The 18,448-nt window shown below is 40.1% G+C and overlaps 1 protein-coding gene across 1 annotated transcript in view; it reads right to left on the bottom strand.

Moving 5' to 3' along the window:
- CNGB3 (cyclic nucleotide gated channel subunit beta 3) overlaps positions 1-18,448 on the bottom strand; it is an 812,110-nt gene that overhangs the window by 685,664 nt on the left and 107,998 nt on the right. Inside the window, exon 2 of the mRNA XM_044065779.1 lies at positions 16,026-16,183. Within this exon, the coding sequence (XP_043921714.1) occupies positions 16,026-16,183 (158 nt within the window). The remainder of the gene's footprint in view (positions 1-16,025; positions 16,184-18,448) is intronic.

Raw genomic sequence — 18,448 nt, 5'->3', positions numbered from 1 at the left:
CATAAAATACCTAAAACACATACACCTACTAACATAATTTAATAACCTTAAAAAAATAGGCATGCTCCTAATAAATATAAAATAGACCTATAACTATCTAGCCCACTATCTCAGAAGGGGTCTAGACTAGTATGGTCTTAAGGGCACATGCTCATTTAAGCCATGCCCTACATAAGTCAGGCTATCTACTTAGCCTCCATCTCTTCTGTCCTGTTACGGGCATCTCCACCCCTTAAACTTTCATAAATTCTAGCAATGACCATGAACTTAAATTTGTGTGCAGAGCTAGTATTACTTATATGCTTGGCAAGGGCATTAAGCCTGTTATTCTTACCAATGTGGTAGATATGTTCATAGATCCTTTCCTTTAAGGTTCTGTCAGTTTTTCTGTCATAGAACATCCTACATTTTCAACAATGTGCCAGGTAAACAATATGTTGACTGTCACAAGTAGCCTGAACTTTGAACACATAGCTCTTGTTCTGGTCGGGATGTACAAACTGTGTGTTGCTATCTATATAACCACAGTAAGAACATTTCCCAAATGGTTTTGTCCCTGTTCCATCCAAAATCTTTTGCCCATCTCTGGGTGCACAAAGTATTCTCTTCAGTGACCTCATGTTCCTAAACAGAAACCTGGGCTTGCTATCTATTAGCTTCATGATTTCCTTATCTGTTGTTAATATTCCCCAGTGTTTGCTTATATCCATGTAGGAGTTCACATTACTGGATTAACATAAAGGTACCTTAACTTTAAAACCACTCTGGTTACCTTTCTGTTCTTTACTATTGCTACCACCCCAGCCTTCTGAAAAGTATGGCTTAGCCCTAGTACTTCTCAAACTCATAATATCCTTAACATGGTCATTGATATCCACTTCTCTGTAACCCCCTTTCCTTCAACTCGTCCCTAGTGACCTCTACTTGTTGCAAAAAATCCGTATCTCTAATATTAAGCCGAGAGACCCTGAAAACTTAATTACGTACAACATTTTTGAAAATGTGTGGGGGATGAATGCTACCTTTACTCAGCAGATGATTCACATGACAATCCTTCCTATGTAAACATGTGTATATATTAAAATCATCATCCATATTAATAGTATCACTTGTTCTACTATAAAGGCATGGACCAGTCTGAATTCAGATGTTAAACTATCTTCATTGGTTGTATAATAATGTTGAGTAACCAATGAATAGTCTATGTACACAAACAAGTTATTTGTATTAGCATATGACTGTCAAAATTAGATACAGTTTTCTGATCAACCAATAGAATTTCAGAAAAACTATAATGTATTTACATTTCATATGTGATTGGTCCATATTTTTATATTAAAACCAATGAATTGGGAAATGTTTGAATGTTTACTATTGGCTACTTGTCTTAGCAATGACCAGTGAAGAAGGAATAGTCATTTTAGAATGTAAATGTTATGACTGGATGCAGTTTTCTGATCAACCAATAGAGTTTTACAAAAAGTATGACTTATTTATATCTCATATGTGATCGGTATGTGCTTCTATACTAAAACCAATGACTTAGAAGTGCCTGTATGCTTTTTATTGGCCATTTGATTCTATAGTGACTAGTGAAGAAGGAAAAGCCTTTTAGCATGTAAATGTTATGACTGGATGCAGTTTTTGATCAACCAATAGATTTTTAGAAAAACACTATGACTTATTTACATCTTTTATGTGATTGGTTCAGAGACACTTTTTAAGAGAACATAGACTTGAAGGTTTAAGACTTGAAAAAAGGCTTATACCTGAAAGTGTTCATCTTTTTGTCTGGGTAATAGTAATTTACTTTGCTTTATTAAAGTATTGGTTTTATGCCTATCACTGTGGTGGTTTTGGCACTTTCTTTCTATGTATTTATACACAAGTTCCAGTACCTACGTTTAGTGGCCGGGATCTTCATTTGTTTTGTTTTTTGGCATATATTTTTGTAGAACGTCCACACACAGCAGAAGGCAACAATAACAACAGCATTGAATTGGACTACTGTCCCACTGTAAACAGGATTTCCTGTACTGATTGTGGAATGTAACCAGAATGGCAGCAAATCCTTTATTATGTGTAATCTTGGATGATGCATCTGAGCCTGATAAAAGGAAATGTTTTATTCATTATATAAAGGTTTGGAAAATTCATTATATAAGTTGATGAAATTACAATCGCAACACCTTCATCTAGAAGCATGCTTACATCACAAAGTAACCCGGAGAGGCCTGAGGGTCTTAGTTATGCCTACATATGGGAACACCTATCCACAGTTATTAATGACCTTGAAACAAGTCTTAATTACATCAGACTAATTATAGATTACTTCAAGCCTATAGAAAATGATTTAGTGCTGGATGTAGAGTGAAAACAAAAGGAAATAGAAAGCAAATTTATGAATGATGCCTTTATAAGTAAGGTGGATGATTTGTATTTTACTACTGTGGCATCTGAAACAAGATTAGAACATGTTAAAATGAAGAAATTAAGAAGGGATTTTCTTGATTTCACGAATGGAAAAATCTCTACGTGGCTGAGAGACAGAATCAATGATGGGAGAAAGGTGTGATTCTTGGAGAAAATTGATAATGTGACAACAAATAATGAATCAGGAACAATTAATAAGGATCAGCCCATCACTGAGGCAAGCCCTTGCCATAGTAAAACTTCAATGTCGAACTGGAATGAAAGGGCAACTAGACAGAGTGTCCATGTGAAGGATAATGACTTAGGTGCAAGATGGAAAAACACCTGTATTTTGTCATTGGATTTTCCAACACTATCACTCCCCCCGAGGATATCTACAGTAAGGAGAGACCGATCACTAAGCTGTGGGAGGAAGAGGAAAAAAGTTTCCATGGAATGATAATACCTCCATACGAAGTACAACATAATAGGGTCATAAATCTTTTGCCAGGTCAAATTAAATGAAGCACAAATTTCTGTATTGAATAAAGGTCTATCCTTTATACCTGCCACTCCTTCCAAATTAAGCAATGTGCTGGCTGACTTAAAGCTATTTTGTAGGAATGTCATGCTTAAAAGCAACTTTGGAAAGTGACTCTCACATGTAATCCAGCACATACATACTTCAAAATAATTCCATTGTTGATACTTTTTGAAAAGTATGTGAAAATGATGTTACTAAGACATTGAATACTAAGAAACATAATTTTCATAACCTTAATCAGGATGTGCAAAAAGCACTAAGGGACTTACAAGTTAACAATGAATTGATTATATGTCCTGCTGATAAAGGAGGAGCTATAACTGTATTGGATAGATTCTTCTATAATAACAAGATGCTAGATGTGCTCCATGATTATAAAACCTATGTAGTTATTGATCAGAGAGGGAATCTGATGTTCAAAGATATAAATAATGTTTTATTTGAACTTCTTAATCATAGTAAAATAAATCAGGAATTATATGAATTTTTCAGTATCCAGCATTCTACCATTCCAACCATTAAGGGACTGCCCAAAATTCATAAATATCAAAGAAACTCTCCCCTATGTCCAATTGTTCAGGAGAAGGTTGGGTAACAGAGCCCCTCTCCTTACATGTGGAGCAGGAGTTGAACGATGCATTCGTGTAGGTACCTACGGTTCTCAGGGACACCCAAGACCTCCTGCAATCTCTATCAATGTACGATTTGAGGTCCATTGATCAGAAGTTGGTTTGCATGGCAACTATGGACATCAGTAGCTTATTTACAGCAATACTGAATTACTATGGTATACAGGCAGTTGAATACTTTCTTAGTGACAAAGAAGGGTACACCAAGGTGAAAATAGGTTTCATTTGTACACTCCTAAGAATTATCTTGGAAAACAATGTCTTAATGTATGAAGAGAAGATATACTGGCAGAAATGGGTGGGGATGGCTATGGGCACCCCCTGTGTGAATAGCTATGCAAATATAGTCCTGGCGTACTGGCAGCAGGTACATGTGATGAAAAACTAGGTCTAAAGTCCACACATAAAAATACTACAAGCATTTTGTGGATGATGTTTTCATCATTTGGGCTGGTATGACTGAGATGTCAGAGAACTTTCTTATATATCTTTGAAACTACTATGAGTTTTCTACGATTTACCATGCATCACTCAGATAGTAGTATAGAATTTTGGCTGTCCTATTAAAACTTAACAAGGGGATGTTTAATGCAGCTGTTTTCAAAAAAGCCTGCAAAAGGAGCAATTTATTAATGCGTAACAGCATGCATCCAAGGCATATATACAAAAACATTCTTAAAGGCCAAATGTTAAGAAACTCCAGATAGCACACAAAAGATCAGGACTTTGAAGAGGTGATTTCCTCTTTGGGCCAACAATTCATATCTAGAGGATGTAAACACAAAGAGGTCATACATCAGATGAATGAAATAAGGAAACAGAGACTGACATATGGAAAACCCTTCTTTTATGTGAACAATAACAATATGTCAGCAAGCAATACTAATAAGCATCCACCCAAGGCCGCACATACAAGGGATCATTTGAAATATTCTTGCAACACTTGATATGTATGCAACATTATTAGGAACAACTGGAAAATCTTGGTCAATGATGAAAAGATAACAGCAAACATGAACTTTTGAAGTCTTAAGACTTGAAAAAGGGCTTATACCCGAAAGAGCTCATCTTTTTATTTGTGTAACAGTAATTTATTTTGCTTTATTAAAGTATTTGTTTTATGCCTATCACTGTCGTGGCTTTGGTACTTTGTTTCTACTTATATATGTACATATATATATATATATATATATATATATATATATATATATATATGTGTGTGTGTGTGTGTGTGTGTGTGTGCGTGTGTGTGTGTGTGCATACTGACTCGGAGATTGCACAATCCTTGGAAGAAAGGTATAGTTCTCTATCCAGGGAATGTCACTCTTGCACACCTGTAAACCATATGTTTCTGTTGACCAAAGCATGTTGACCAAGCAAATGTCAATATTTGAGTGTTTTGCTTAGAAGTACCATATCATACCTCTCATCTGTACAGATTTTTGCAGACTGCCCAGATTTTTGCCTCAAATATTTGGTCTATTTGTCATAAAATCTGTGGTTTTCTGCCAAATCACAGAGGACTGAAGTCACTAAATAATGACCAAATTAATGAAATATATTGTAGTTTCTGACTTCATATCCTTCAGAAAATGTATGCGAACACAAATCTTGTTATTCTAGCAATTTTTTAAGCATATAACAGCAGTATTTAAATTCTGTCTTTTTGGGTCTTTGCTCCCCCTTATTTTAGGCTTTGTCCAGATTTCTTATTTTTAGAGATGAAGAGCTATGGGCTATGGGCACACACACACACACACACACACACACACACACACACACACACACACACACACACACACACACACACACACACACACACGGTAAGAGTTAAAGAGAAAGTAATATGGCAAAGTATGAAGAAAAGAGATCTATGTACATATATATATAGATTTGGTATCTACTGGAAGAGAGAGTGTGATGAGATGAAGACAGTTGCATGTCTAAGGGAGGCTTCTAGGTTATATGACCTATTTTACAAGGCATGTTTTGAACTCCTGTCTGAATTTTGTGTATGAACCAATATCCTTTAGGTTAATGAGGAATTTGTGCAACAGTTTGGGGGGGCAGCAGAAAGAAGCTGTAGCTGGTGCAATGAAACTTGGTTCTGGGTGTTTGCACAGCTGGCCTTGACATGGGTAGGTTCATGACATTGTAGGATTATAGGAGAATGTTTTGAGAAAAGTGGTGTAGGACTGTGTAAATGTAGATGTTCAAAGATTACGCAGTCTAGTTAATGGGCCAGCTCTTTGTTTTTTGGGTACCTAGTTAAACCCGGTTAACTTTTTCAGTGGTGAGGCAATAGTATTGCTGTTTTGGGGAATTGACTATACATCAGTAAACTTTTGTTTGAGGGTGTTTGTAAAGTTGTAGAGTTTTTTTCTAAGAGGCATATGCTATTAATGGTAGACTATATTTCATTTGGACAAACAGTCTTTTTTCACCTATGGTAGCTCTTGCAGAAGAGGAATTAAGAGATTTTACATGCCTGTAGTTGATTTCTGACTTTTTTTAATCCAGTGTTGGACTGAAAATTTAGTGTCTGATCCAGCCATATACCTAAGGGCTTGAAGGTTATGATGGCTTCAGTGCATGGCTTTTACTTCAAGGGTTTTATTTATTTTTTTGCTATATTTTTGGTGGAAGCCAAAAAGGATTGAATTGGTTATTATTAATATTAATATTAGTGTTTCATTTTTATAACACATACATTTTACAAAAAATTGATGAAATTGATTTATATATCAATGTATCACTTATGATAGCAACAGAAAAGCATTTTACAAGCTCTGAAATCTGAGCAGTATTAAAAAACAGTGGCTGTTGCCTTGCAGTCAATTTTGGAGAGTAAAAAAATGTGTGGAGTTCTAAGAAGACATCCAGTGCTGACAAATGGATCATGCTCAGTCTGTGGCATTATTTATTGATTTAAATGCTTACAGCTGAATTCTTGAAAAAAAAATCACATCCTTTATTTATTCTCCGATTATCTTCTTTCTCCCTTTCTTGGTCAAGGGGAGCCAGAATACATCCCAGCAATTAATTGGCATAAGACAGAGGACTATAGTACAAGGCAAGGAACTAGCCAGCACAATACACACACAGCTATGCACACAGATATACACACACAGACACACACATGGGCTCACACACACACACACACACACACACACACACACACACACACACACACACACACACACACACACACACAAACACACACACACACACACACACACACACACACACACACACACACACACACACACACACACACACACACACACACACACACACACACACACACACACACACACACACACACACACACACACACACACACACGCACACCATACACACACACCTGTTAGCAGTTTGGAAGATTACTAAAAAGCAAGCAGATACAGGGAGGACACACAGTTTTATAAAGAAGGCACCGTCACTATCCTGTCAGCTAGAAAATGCAGCAAATTTTAATGTTACATTAGCTGCTTATAATTTTTTTATTCTCTTGCGAATTAATTAACACAATATGTAGGGAAATTATGATATGCTTAATAAATATCAGTGCTTATTGAAACCGAATATATACATATTATAAAAAGTAAATTTAATAGATTACTAAAATGTGAAATGTGAATAATCACTTTATTTTGATTTTATTAAATAATTTTTACTGAAAAACAATGATACAGAAGAAGTTAATATAATATTACATTTTGCAAACTGATGTAAAATGTCAGAAGAATAGCTGGCTCAATCAGCACCCTGATACCATGGTCTAGCACCCTACCTTCTCAGCTCTTCAAGTGAAGATGCCGAAAAAAAAAAAAGGAAATTATTGATCACTATATTGTATGCAAATTGGTTTATTACAGTTAGATCCATGCCCTCCAGCTCTTCCACTGAAGAGCAAAAAAAAAAAAAAAAAAAAAAATAAGAAAAGGATGTTTCCTTTGGCACACCAACCAGGTGGCCAGATGCACAAGTCCCCCTCCTTCCTGCCCCAGCTATTCAGGTCCCACTTCTGTACCCTCCCCAAGCCTCCTTCAACATATTTTATTAAGAAAAAAATCATCTCTTTTTTTAAACTGTAGCTAACTCTCACCTGTACTACAGACACTATTGCCACTACAGTTACATGAGGCCCTGCGATCCTGACCTCCTTCACTAAAGAGAAGGTGAAGTTACACAGCAGGCACCACTTCCGTATTGTAAGTATAACTTATTTTAGCTACACATGTAACTTGCCACTGTGTGCCATCCACTAATTTTACATTAAGCCCTTTTTATGTCTATAGACCCTAAAGAGATCAAAAGGAAGAGACAGCTGCATAGGAGCAGACTGGAGTGCCTAAGAGTATAGCTGGATCATGGGTCTAGACAGGGTAATAGATGAGGGACCACCCCACAGCAGCAGCCCCATGCAGCATCCCTCCCAGCCAGTCCAGTGTCCCATTACTTGGTTATCTCTCCCCAGTTACCATAAACACTGTTCAGCTCTGTCAGTGCACATACTGTTTTCTTCCTTACTTCAACAATGATTAGAGATATTTAAAACCTTTATTTCAAATTTTGTAGCAGAAAGACTGATAACTATTTGTTAAACAAAACAATACAGTCCCACAATGAAATCAGACTTAGCATATACAGTAACCTTCTATGCCCTTGAAACTCACATTCATTGAAATGTCATTGAAACCCACATTCAAGTGTCAGATTAAGTTTACCTTTGGGCTGTTTTCAAACCATAGGCCCCTTGCACGTATTTTTTGGTCCATACATACATGCATGTGTTCTTTGATTCACCAACCTGATTGTATTAAGCTATATTCCTTGCATAATAAAGCATCCCTTGTTAGAGTTTATTTTAAATTTGTAGATGTGAACATTTTTTCCAGTAAGCAGTGAAACAAAACATATGAACCAATAAGGACAAACGTCCCATTACAGAACATTTCAACCACAAAAGGCCATTCAAAAAAGAAGTTATGTACTTGCCATAACCTTCCAGCTGTGTTGTCCATTTTCATTCTTCCTCAACTAATGGGTTTGGCTTCGATCCCTCGGCTCTAACTTGACCATTGCTAAAGCTCATGGCATCCAAAAACTCTCAAGCTACTCCCGTCGCTAGGGATGGCTTGCACCTGTCACCCCTGGGCTTTCGGATATTAGCAAAGGCTCTTGCCACCCCCATAGTACCTTTTTTAGGCAAGGCTCAAAAGACAAACCCACCTCCATAGGTATCACAAGGGATAAGAAACTAAGAGTAATGCTACTCAATGCCAGAAGTCTAAACCTCAAGATGCACGCACTCAAAACTCTTCTTAGCATGGAGAACATCGATATCTGTGCAGTAACAGAAACCTGGTTCAAGGCTCCCGAGAGCACCCCAGCACTACCAGGTTATACCTCATACCATGCTTTTTGGCCACAAAACTTGGACCGAACCACAAAAGGAGGGGGAGTATCAATATTCGTCAAAGATACCCACACCTCCAGGTTGGTGGCACAGCACGAAGCATCAGAGACTATCCATGTGCAACTAACAGTGGGTAAAACTGCCTTCCAGTTTATAGCCTGCTACAGACCACCCTCCCAAACCCAGGAACCCCACTCAGCCTTCCTGAGAACACTGGAAAATATGAAGGTCTCTCCAAACACCATTATATTGGGTGACTTCAACTACCCAAACATAGACTGGGAGCATTACTCTAGCTCCAACACCCTAGCCCAAAGGTTCCTAGAATTTATAAACTCAAATGCTATGGAACAACTTGTTACCACTCCCACAAGAGGGGAAAACATACTGGACCTGATCATCACCAACATGGGAGCTCTATGCTCCAGACCAGAAGTGTATCCCTCACTGGTAAGATCAGACCATAAACTAATCTCACTGGATATTCACATCCCGACCCCACCCCCTGCCCAGAAAACCACAGTGAAAAACTTCTCTAAAGCAAATTTCACACTCCTCAAAACCGAGGTGGAATCCTTCAAAGACCTCAGGCCTGTGGAAAATATGGCCCAGACCGCAGAATCCTTTATAAACACATTCTATGAACACCTTCAGGAATGCATGGATCATGCAATCCCAAATAAAACCAAGACCCAATCCTCCAAAGGCAGGCATCCGGTCTGGTGGACCCCAGCCATAAACAAACTATACAATAGAAGGAGGAAGCTACTACATGATAGAGCAAAATCCCAAAAAGGGAAGGCATCTCTGATCACTATTAGCAAAAAGTTACGGGCACTCACAAAATCATCTAAGGCCAGCTTCGAGAGAAAAATTGCACAGGACACTAAGGATAATCACAAGGCTTTCTTTAGTTATGTTAGGAACCTGGGTGGGAATTCCCAGATATGCTCAGAATTAGTCCAAAATGACAAAAAATACACCGAACCCACAGACATTGCCAACATCCTAGCTGACAGGTTCAGCACAAACTCCCCTCCCCACCAAAAGGGCAAATATCTATCCCAGCAGAGTGCTGCCCCCCTGACATCTCAGATGCTCAGGTAAGAGCCGTCCTCTCCAAAGCAAAAAACACAGCATCAATGGGACCAGACGGTGTCCCGGGCTGCGTCCTACATGAACTCCAAGAAGAGCTAAACCCAAACATAAAACTACTGTTCAATCTCAGCCTTACTACAGGATATGAACCCAAAGAGTGGCATACAGCAACAGTGGTCCCTCTCCACAAAGGTGGTGCCTCAACGGATCCTGGAAACTATCGCCCCATAAGCCTGACTAGCTTGGTCTGCAAAGCTATGGAAAGGATCATCATGGACCTCATAAATAAAGATATTGGGGACCTACAGACACTGGATCCTACCCAGTTCAGCTTTGTTAAGGGCAGATCCTGCCTCTTAAACCTGGTCAATTTCTTTGAAACAGTCATCAAGGCCATTGACGAGGGGAAGGTGGTCCACACAGCCTACCTGGACCTCGCAAAAGCCTTCGATACAATACCCCACTCGAGCATTATAGATAAGCTCACCAGCATAAATATAAACCCCTATGTCACTAGATGGGTTGCAAAGGACAGAACCCACATGGTTAGAATTGCTGGAGCCATGTCAGACTCCAAACCAGTTACAAGTGGCATCCCACAAGGCTCAGTCCTGGGTCCTCTCTTGTTCGGTATATATTTCTCGGAGGTACAGGCCAACATGGAAGGACTGTGGCTGACCAAGTTCACAGATGACTGCAAACTAGGCACCATAATCAACTCTCCAGCCGACACAAGCATCCTACGATAGGGCCTCATAGAAACAGACAACTGGTGCCAGAGCCATGGCCTCAAGCTAAACGCCAAAAAGTGTATAGTCATCCCCTTTGGCAAAAACAAAGTGCCCACAAATTACCACATAGGTGGTAATCTATTAAGTACGGAAGAAGTAATTAGGGACCTGGGGACCCAAGTTGATAACAATCTCTCATTTGAAAACCACGTGGCCAAAGTGGTTAGAAAAACATTTTATATAGCCCACCTAATCATGAAGGGATTCACATCTAGATCAGGGGAGGTCATAGTGCCTCTTTACTCATCCCTCATCAGGCCCATAATTGAGTACAATGGCCCTTTTGGGATGTACATTACCAGACATCTGCAGCAACTGGAAAGACCCCAAAAGTACCTCACCAAGAGGATCAAAGGGCTCAAACAGATTCCATATTCTGCCCGGTTAAAGAAACTCCAGCTCTACTCAGTGGCATACCACCTGCTCAGAGGCGATCTGTGCCTGACGTATAAAGCCATGTCCAACCCGGAATTAATGGACATGCTGCACCTCAGAAAATCCAAATCCCATCGAGCTACGTGCTCGAGAGACTTGAACCTCAGCACTGAAATAAATAGGACATGCTGGAGGGACAGATTCATAACCCAGAGGCTCCCTTCACTCTGGAATAAAATCCCAGTCCAGGTTAGGCAGAGTCCCTCATTGACTCTCTTCAAGAGGAATCTTGATGAGTGGATGGGAGATCGTAGGTTTACCCCGGGTATCACTTCTGTGTCACTGTTAGACAGAGGCACAGTATACTAACCTCGAAAAGGGCATAGCAAAATTCATTTAAAATGGGTGGCGAAAGCCAAACACACTCTGGCTAGGCTTATAAATGCCCGAGGGCAGATAGCCTAGTATGAACCTATGAACCTTACCCATAATTCACCAACCCTGAGTACCTCAGATCTTCTTTGCTCAATTTACTAGAAAGGAAATATTTGTTGTGCAAAGAAAAAGGAGGTGAAAAACTCACATGCAGTGAAAAATAGAGAAGACTATATTTGGAGCTCAATACAAAGGACAGTGATGTCCCCAAGCAGTCATTCTTCTAGATGTTTGCAAAAGATGGGGGTTGGTGGGAGGGGAGTTGAGGAAGAATGAAAATGCACAATGCAGATAGAACAATATGGTAAGTACATAACTTCTTTTATCTGATGTTGTAAATTTTCATTCTATCTTCAACTAATTGGCCAGAGTCCCCAGCTACCTAAAATCCAGGGTGGACTCAAGGAAAGATATTCTTGAGGACAGCTGAACCAAATGATGCTCTATGTCTGCAGACTAGATCCAATTTGTATTGAGTAACAAAGACTTGGAGAGTAGCCCAAGTAGCTGCTGCACATGTCATCCATGGATGTCCTGGAAAGAAAAACTGAAGACGTTGACAAAGATCTAGTGAGCTCGTACTGGTTGTGGTCATGAAACACCCAATTTCTTATAAATGAAAGAGATACAATCATTTAGCCATCTGGCTAAAGTTACTTTGGCAACTAGTTTTATCAATTTCAAGTCTGTAAAGGATACAAACAACTAGTCTATTTTCCTAATGTCTTTTGTTCTATGCAGATACAAATGTAATTGTCTGTGAACATCCAGTAAATATAACATGTATTCATCTTTGTTCATAAAATTGGGAAGAAAACTGGCAAATTAATGGAATGATTGATACTGGATTCTGACACCACCTTGGGAAGAAAGGATGCATTGGTTCATAATGTAACTCTATCCTTGTGTAAAATCAAGTACAGAGATTTTGAAGGCGATGCTTGAATTTCTGAAATTCGTCTAGCAGATGTAATGGCGACTAGAAAAATCTTTTTCCATTTGAGATATTTAATGCCACACTTAGCTGGTGGTTCAAAGGGGCAATGTATAAGTGCCTACAGTACCAGATTCAAGTCCCATGGGGGAGTGGGGTCTTTAAAAGGAGGCCTTAAAAGTAGAGCGTCTTGCAAAAAGGCTTTGCACAACTAATGAGAGGCCCCTGAGGAACCTTCAAATCCATTGTGAAAATTTGATATCGCTGCTAACTGAACTTTAACAGTTGAGGAACTAACTCCTTCTTTAAAAGTAAGGTCAAAAATTCAAGTATGAATTGGGACAGAAAAAGTTTCAATATTATTTTGATGTGCCCAGTACACAAATCTTTTCCATTTACTGGAATAGAGTTTACATTTTGAAGGTTTATGTGAAGATAAAAATATATGTTGGATAGGGGAAGAGAGCATAGGTTGTCTGGCTATTAATGGAATTGGAGAAGCCAGGCCATCAGCCTGTGGTTAGACATGTCTGGATGGATCATGCCTGTCAGGTGAGACAGGAGGTCTGAAGTCGGATCCAGAATCCAAGGTTGGTGAAGTAAGTAAGGAAGGGGAACTAGATTTGTTGAGGTCAGTAAGGTGCAATGAGGATGACTTTGCTCTTCAATATGGCAGCTTTCTGCAGGAATTTTGGAATTAGTGGGATTAGAGGACAGGCGTACAGTAGACCAGGGGCCAATCATGAAGTACAGCATCCCTCGGTGACTGCCACTGTTGTGGCTTAGGGCATAGTACTTGCTGCATTTGTTGTTTATGGGAGAAGCAAAAAAGATTGCAGCAAGGCTAGCCCCAGTGATAAAATAACATTTCGGTCATGTCCTTGTTGAGAGACCACTCATGAGGTAGAAGAATGCACCTACTCAGCTTGTCTGTTATCACACTGGACTTCCCTGGAATGTGCATTGCTATGAGAAAGCGGTTGGATGTGATTGCCCACTGCCACACTCTTAGCAATTCTCGACACAAGGGGTAAGATCTGGTCCTTCTTGTTTGTTGATCTACCAAACAAATGACATATTGTTCATTTGAATTGCAATCGTTCTCGAAGGGAGAGCATTCTGAAGGGGCTCCATTGCTAAAAGCACTGCTGTCATCTCTAGTACATTGGTGTGCAAATTGGCCTCTTCCAGGAACCAAGTGTCTTGGACTGTTTTCCCCAGAAAATGCCCCCATCCCCACCCCAACTGCGAAGCGTCCATGCTGACTATGGCCTTGGGCTGAGGGAGAATGAATGCATGGCCTTATAGAATCTGATCTTATGGAATCCACCACTTGAGATCTGTCTTGCATGTCTGAGTGATTTGTATCAGATATGACATGGGTTGATAAAAGTTGACCATTGTGTTGTTACCATCCACTGGAGAATCCTCATGTAAAATCTGGGTAAAGGTACTAGTGCTATTGCTGCTGACATTGATCCTACAGCTTGAAGGACCAAGTGGGCTGAAATCTTGGTACTGCAGAAAACTTTCCTGACCTGTGATCTTATAGTTTGAGCCCTTAAGGGAAGCAGTGAAGCTATCACTGACTTTGTGTTGAACAGTGCCCCTATGAATTCTAAATTTTGAATTGGTTTTGTAGCTTGTGGTTATCCATTGAAGTGAACACATATGGAGAACCTGATCTCTTGCTCTTTTTGATTGATACCTGGTCAGAGTGGTAATGTGACAGTTATCTAGATATAAAAACACCCAGACTCTCTGCAGTCTCAAGTGAGCTGCTACTACTGCTATACATTTGGTGAACACCCTGGGGGCTGTGGTAATACCAAAGGGCAGAACTCTGAACTGGTAATGACTGGCTCACAGCCTGAAGCATTTAAGTACCTTCTAGATAATCTGTTCATCTTTATGTGATAGTACACATCCTGAAGGTCTGTCGAGCACATCCAGTCATCCTTACCTAGAAATGGGAGAATGGACTGAACCGTGACCATCCAAAACTTGGTGCATTGATCTGACTTGTTTACTTTGCTGATATCCAAAACTGGTCTCCTGTCCCCTGTTTTCTTTGGCACTAAAAAGAATCTTGAGTAACTTCCAGATTCTATCTTGTCTGGTGGGACATCTTGGATGACTCTTTTTTTCTAGCAGTTTTTGTACCTGAATTGCTGCTTGTTCCCTCTGACTGGTTGGAATGTCAGGAATGTTTCTTGAGATTGGAGAAGGAAGAGAAAAGGGTATTATATAACCTCTGGAAATAATTCTCTGCACCCAAGTATCTCTTGTTATCTTTAGCTAGGCTGTCTGGTGCAGGGATAATCAACACCCGATTGCCTCCAGAGGTGGGCAATTGGGCCTCTTTCAGGACTGCTGGAAGGGTCTGTCAAAGAAAGAATCTTCAGACTTCTGGTTTTGTGGGCCACCTCTGTTACAGGGGTGCCATTGACCATTAATGCACCCCTCACCCCTGGGGGGAACTTACTCCACATGTGTCCTGGAAAGGGCCCTGGGATTTCTTGAACTACATCTTTTGACCTCCTTGTTGATTCCTAGAGAAGGATCTTTGAGAGGCTGAAAAACATATGCCCCGTGGCAGACCAGGGTGTTACATCCTTCTCACACCTGGATAATGGGTCTTTTACTTTGGGGCCAAACAAAGATGTTCCATTAAAAGGAGCATTGACAAAGAAAGACTTGAAGGGCTAAGCAAAATCACATAAGCGCATCCAGGCATGTCTCCTGATGGAAATGCCTAAATCTACTGCCCTTGAGGTTCCTTCTGCTACATGTGAAATGAGTCTCATGGAGGAACTCAAAATAGATTGTAGGGTAGCCAACTGAGAAGTCATGGTTGAATGGATTTCTTCAGAAACAGATCATGAGAGGGTATTTGAGAATTCCTTAACCAAATCGCTGTATAACCTTGTGAAATGTGCCAAATAATTCAGTGACCTTAAGATGAACTTTGCTGAAGTATAGACATGCTTCCCAAATCTGTCTATTACCTGAGGCTCCCTGTTGCAAGGGTGAACAGTGGAACTCTCCTCAGCAAGTTCCTTTTTAGTGGCTGCCGCCATGAGCATGGCATCAATGGGCAGCTCTTTTCCCCAAAACTACTTGTCCATAGGTAGTGCCATAATTTTGTCTGGTCTATTGAGGTATAGGCTCAGTTGTGTTAGGTGCCTTCCACTCCTGCCGAGAGATCAACTCAATAAGCTCGTCAGCAGGCAGATTTACCCAGGAGGTAGACAGGCCAGTACTGAAAGCCTCCAGGAATACAGACTCCTCAGATGAAGGGTTGCTGGGCATTCTGCCACCTCTCTGCTTTAGGATTTCAAGGATGTCTCCAAATAAAACATCTTCAGTAGGTGACCATGGGCACCCTTCACCTTTATCGAAGTCTGTATTTTCTGTGGCAATTAAGTGCTTCCTCTTACATTTCTTCTTTTCAGGGATCTCCTGAGTGTGATGCTCTGGGGAGATATCAGAAGAAGTCAAAATAACCTGTTTGGAAGTGTGGAGTTCTCGTACTGGCTGTCCCTGTGAAAAAGAGTGATAATTCTCAGAGTGCAGCGATGTCATGGCTGCAGACTGAAGATCCAAGGGGGTTGGATCCTTCTGTGCTGCTGAGGCAGACAAAGCACTCACCATAGCCTCAAAGGCAGACTGCCCAAAAGAGGGAGAAGACCTCGGATCTGAAAAGACAAGCTTTTGGACTGCTGTCCCTCCCTGCTCCTAAGGCAATCCCCTCGAGGTAGAAGTTGGAGGTGAGCTAACCCGTGCCAAAGCTCTGTGGTGCAAAGATGGCTCTGACAACTTCTGAGTCAACTCCAGCACCTTGGATCTGACAGAGAAACTTCAGCTCTCAGAGCTCTCTGGATCTGACTGAACCAGAGTGCTTAGAACAAATTTTGGATCCTAGGATAATGCTATCTTTGGATCCGAGTGAGATGGAACCCAGCAGCTCAGATCCAGGGACTCTGAGACATTTGAAGGAATCAAAGAAGGAACTGGTAGAAGGGTTGTGGTCAAAGAATGGACCTCCTGACCCAAAGGAGTAGGAGATGGTAAGACATCCATCTGACTCTGCGCCGAGAGGTTTTTCTACACCACTCTTTTCACATCTTCTTGCACTAAACTTCTGAATGAATGAGTGGGAGTAATAGAGGGGGACCTTGGTCTCTCTAGAAAAGGTGAGGGGATCCTGGAGGGTACCTGATCCACACAAGGTGAGTATGTAGTTCTTGGAAGGTAAATGAGGCTAGAATGAGTAGGGCTAGGGATAGCTGGATCCAGTATCTTTTTCATCTGATCCAAGGAGGTTTGATCTGTCAGTTTTTCTTTTTCTGCTTTGGATCTGATGGTGAGGTCAGATATGGTTTAGGTCTTTTTCTTGATTCCACTAAGGCCCTGGAGGTTGAAGTGGATGGACTCAGAGAAGAAAACCTAGAATATTTAGTTTTAGTAGACTGAGCCCCAGATGAAACCTCTCCAAACACAGAAGGAAGCAAACCTTTCAGAATTAGTTTATTTTTCCTTTCAACAAGGGCTTTGGGGTTAAAACCATGACAAATAGCACAATCTTCCTGCAAATGAAGAGGTCCAAGGCAGTATACACATGAAGTGTGGGCATCTGATACAGGAATTTTGTGCCCGCACTTGACACATTTTTTTAACCCTGTTGGCCATTTTCTGTCATAGTCACAAAAATAAACAGGAAACACTGTCAACAAACAATAAAGACTAGAATAGACTTTTTGGGGAAAAGGAAAGATGAAGAAATTACCAACAATGGTAATAAAAGAACGTACAGTAACTGTAGAAGAAAGAAAAAAATACTAACATTATTTAAAGGGTACAAACTATATGGAAGGGAATATAAGAGATATCAAAAAAGGAGGTATAAGAGTTAAGCTATTAAGTGATAAGGTAAGGGACAGAAAATCCTTAAAGAATTAAGAGGTTTTAGAGAAGTAGGTTAAATTAGAAAAATAATAATTAACTTATCTGCTCGAGAGTAACGGTCACCATGTCGTTCAAGTAAAGCAGCAAACAAGATCTGAGGTACTTGGGGTTGGTGCATTTTGGGTAAGGTAGAAGCCCGAGAGTTTTTGGTTGCCACGAGCTTTAGCAATGGCTGAGTCAGATTCAAGGGATCAGATCCAAACCCATTGGGTGAGGATAGAATGAAAATTGATAACATCAGATCTTCTGTCATTGCAGTCCACTAATATCAAACAATATGCACAATCACTGCAGAACTAAACATCATCTGAATAATTCCACATTAAACATCTATAACTAATGAAGATATTTCTTTATTTTTATTTTTATTTATTTAACATTTGTTGACCGGGTTTCTGCTGGCAAACAACTTTACATTTAAGTAGTTCAAGTACAAATTCAGTGGCTGCTACCCTTGAAGAACAAACTGCCCATGTTACATTTAAAAAAAAATGATAAGCTGGTAACATTGTTATAGGGAGAGGCTGTCAAACCAACAGCAGGTTCATAGTTACTAGGCACCTCATCCAAAGAACTGCAGGATCCCTATCCCCCCTTAAAAGAGGCACTGCAGTATCAGCACTCTATGTACATGGTGTGGGAGTAGAACCCACATCCTTCTGCACAAAAGACAAGCTGTGCTACTGCAGAAACAATGATGATGGCCATTTGCTAAACAAAACAGTTACACCTTGAAAGCAGACAAAGCATGAGCAAAAGTAAACTTCTCTTCCCTTGAAAGTCAACATTCCTTGAAAATGCACAAAGGTCAACATTCCTTAAAAATGCATAGAAGCTCAC

Source organism: Protopterus annectens, chromosome 3.part0 (genome assembly GCF_019279795.1).
Source record: "Protopterus annectens isolate FY-2018-M chromosome 3.part0, PAN1.0, whole genome shotgun sequence".
Classification (NCBI taxonomy): Eukaryota; Metazoa; Chordata; order Ceratodontiformes; family Protopteridae; genus Protopterus; species Protopterus annectens.
This window is presented reverse-complemented; position numbering and strand designations above follow the sequence as displayed.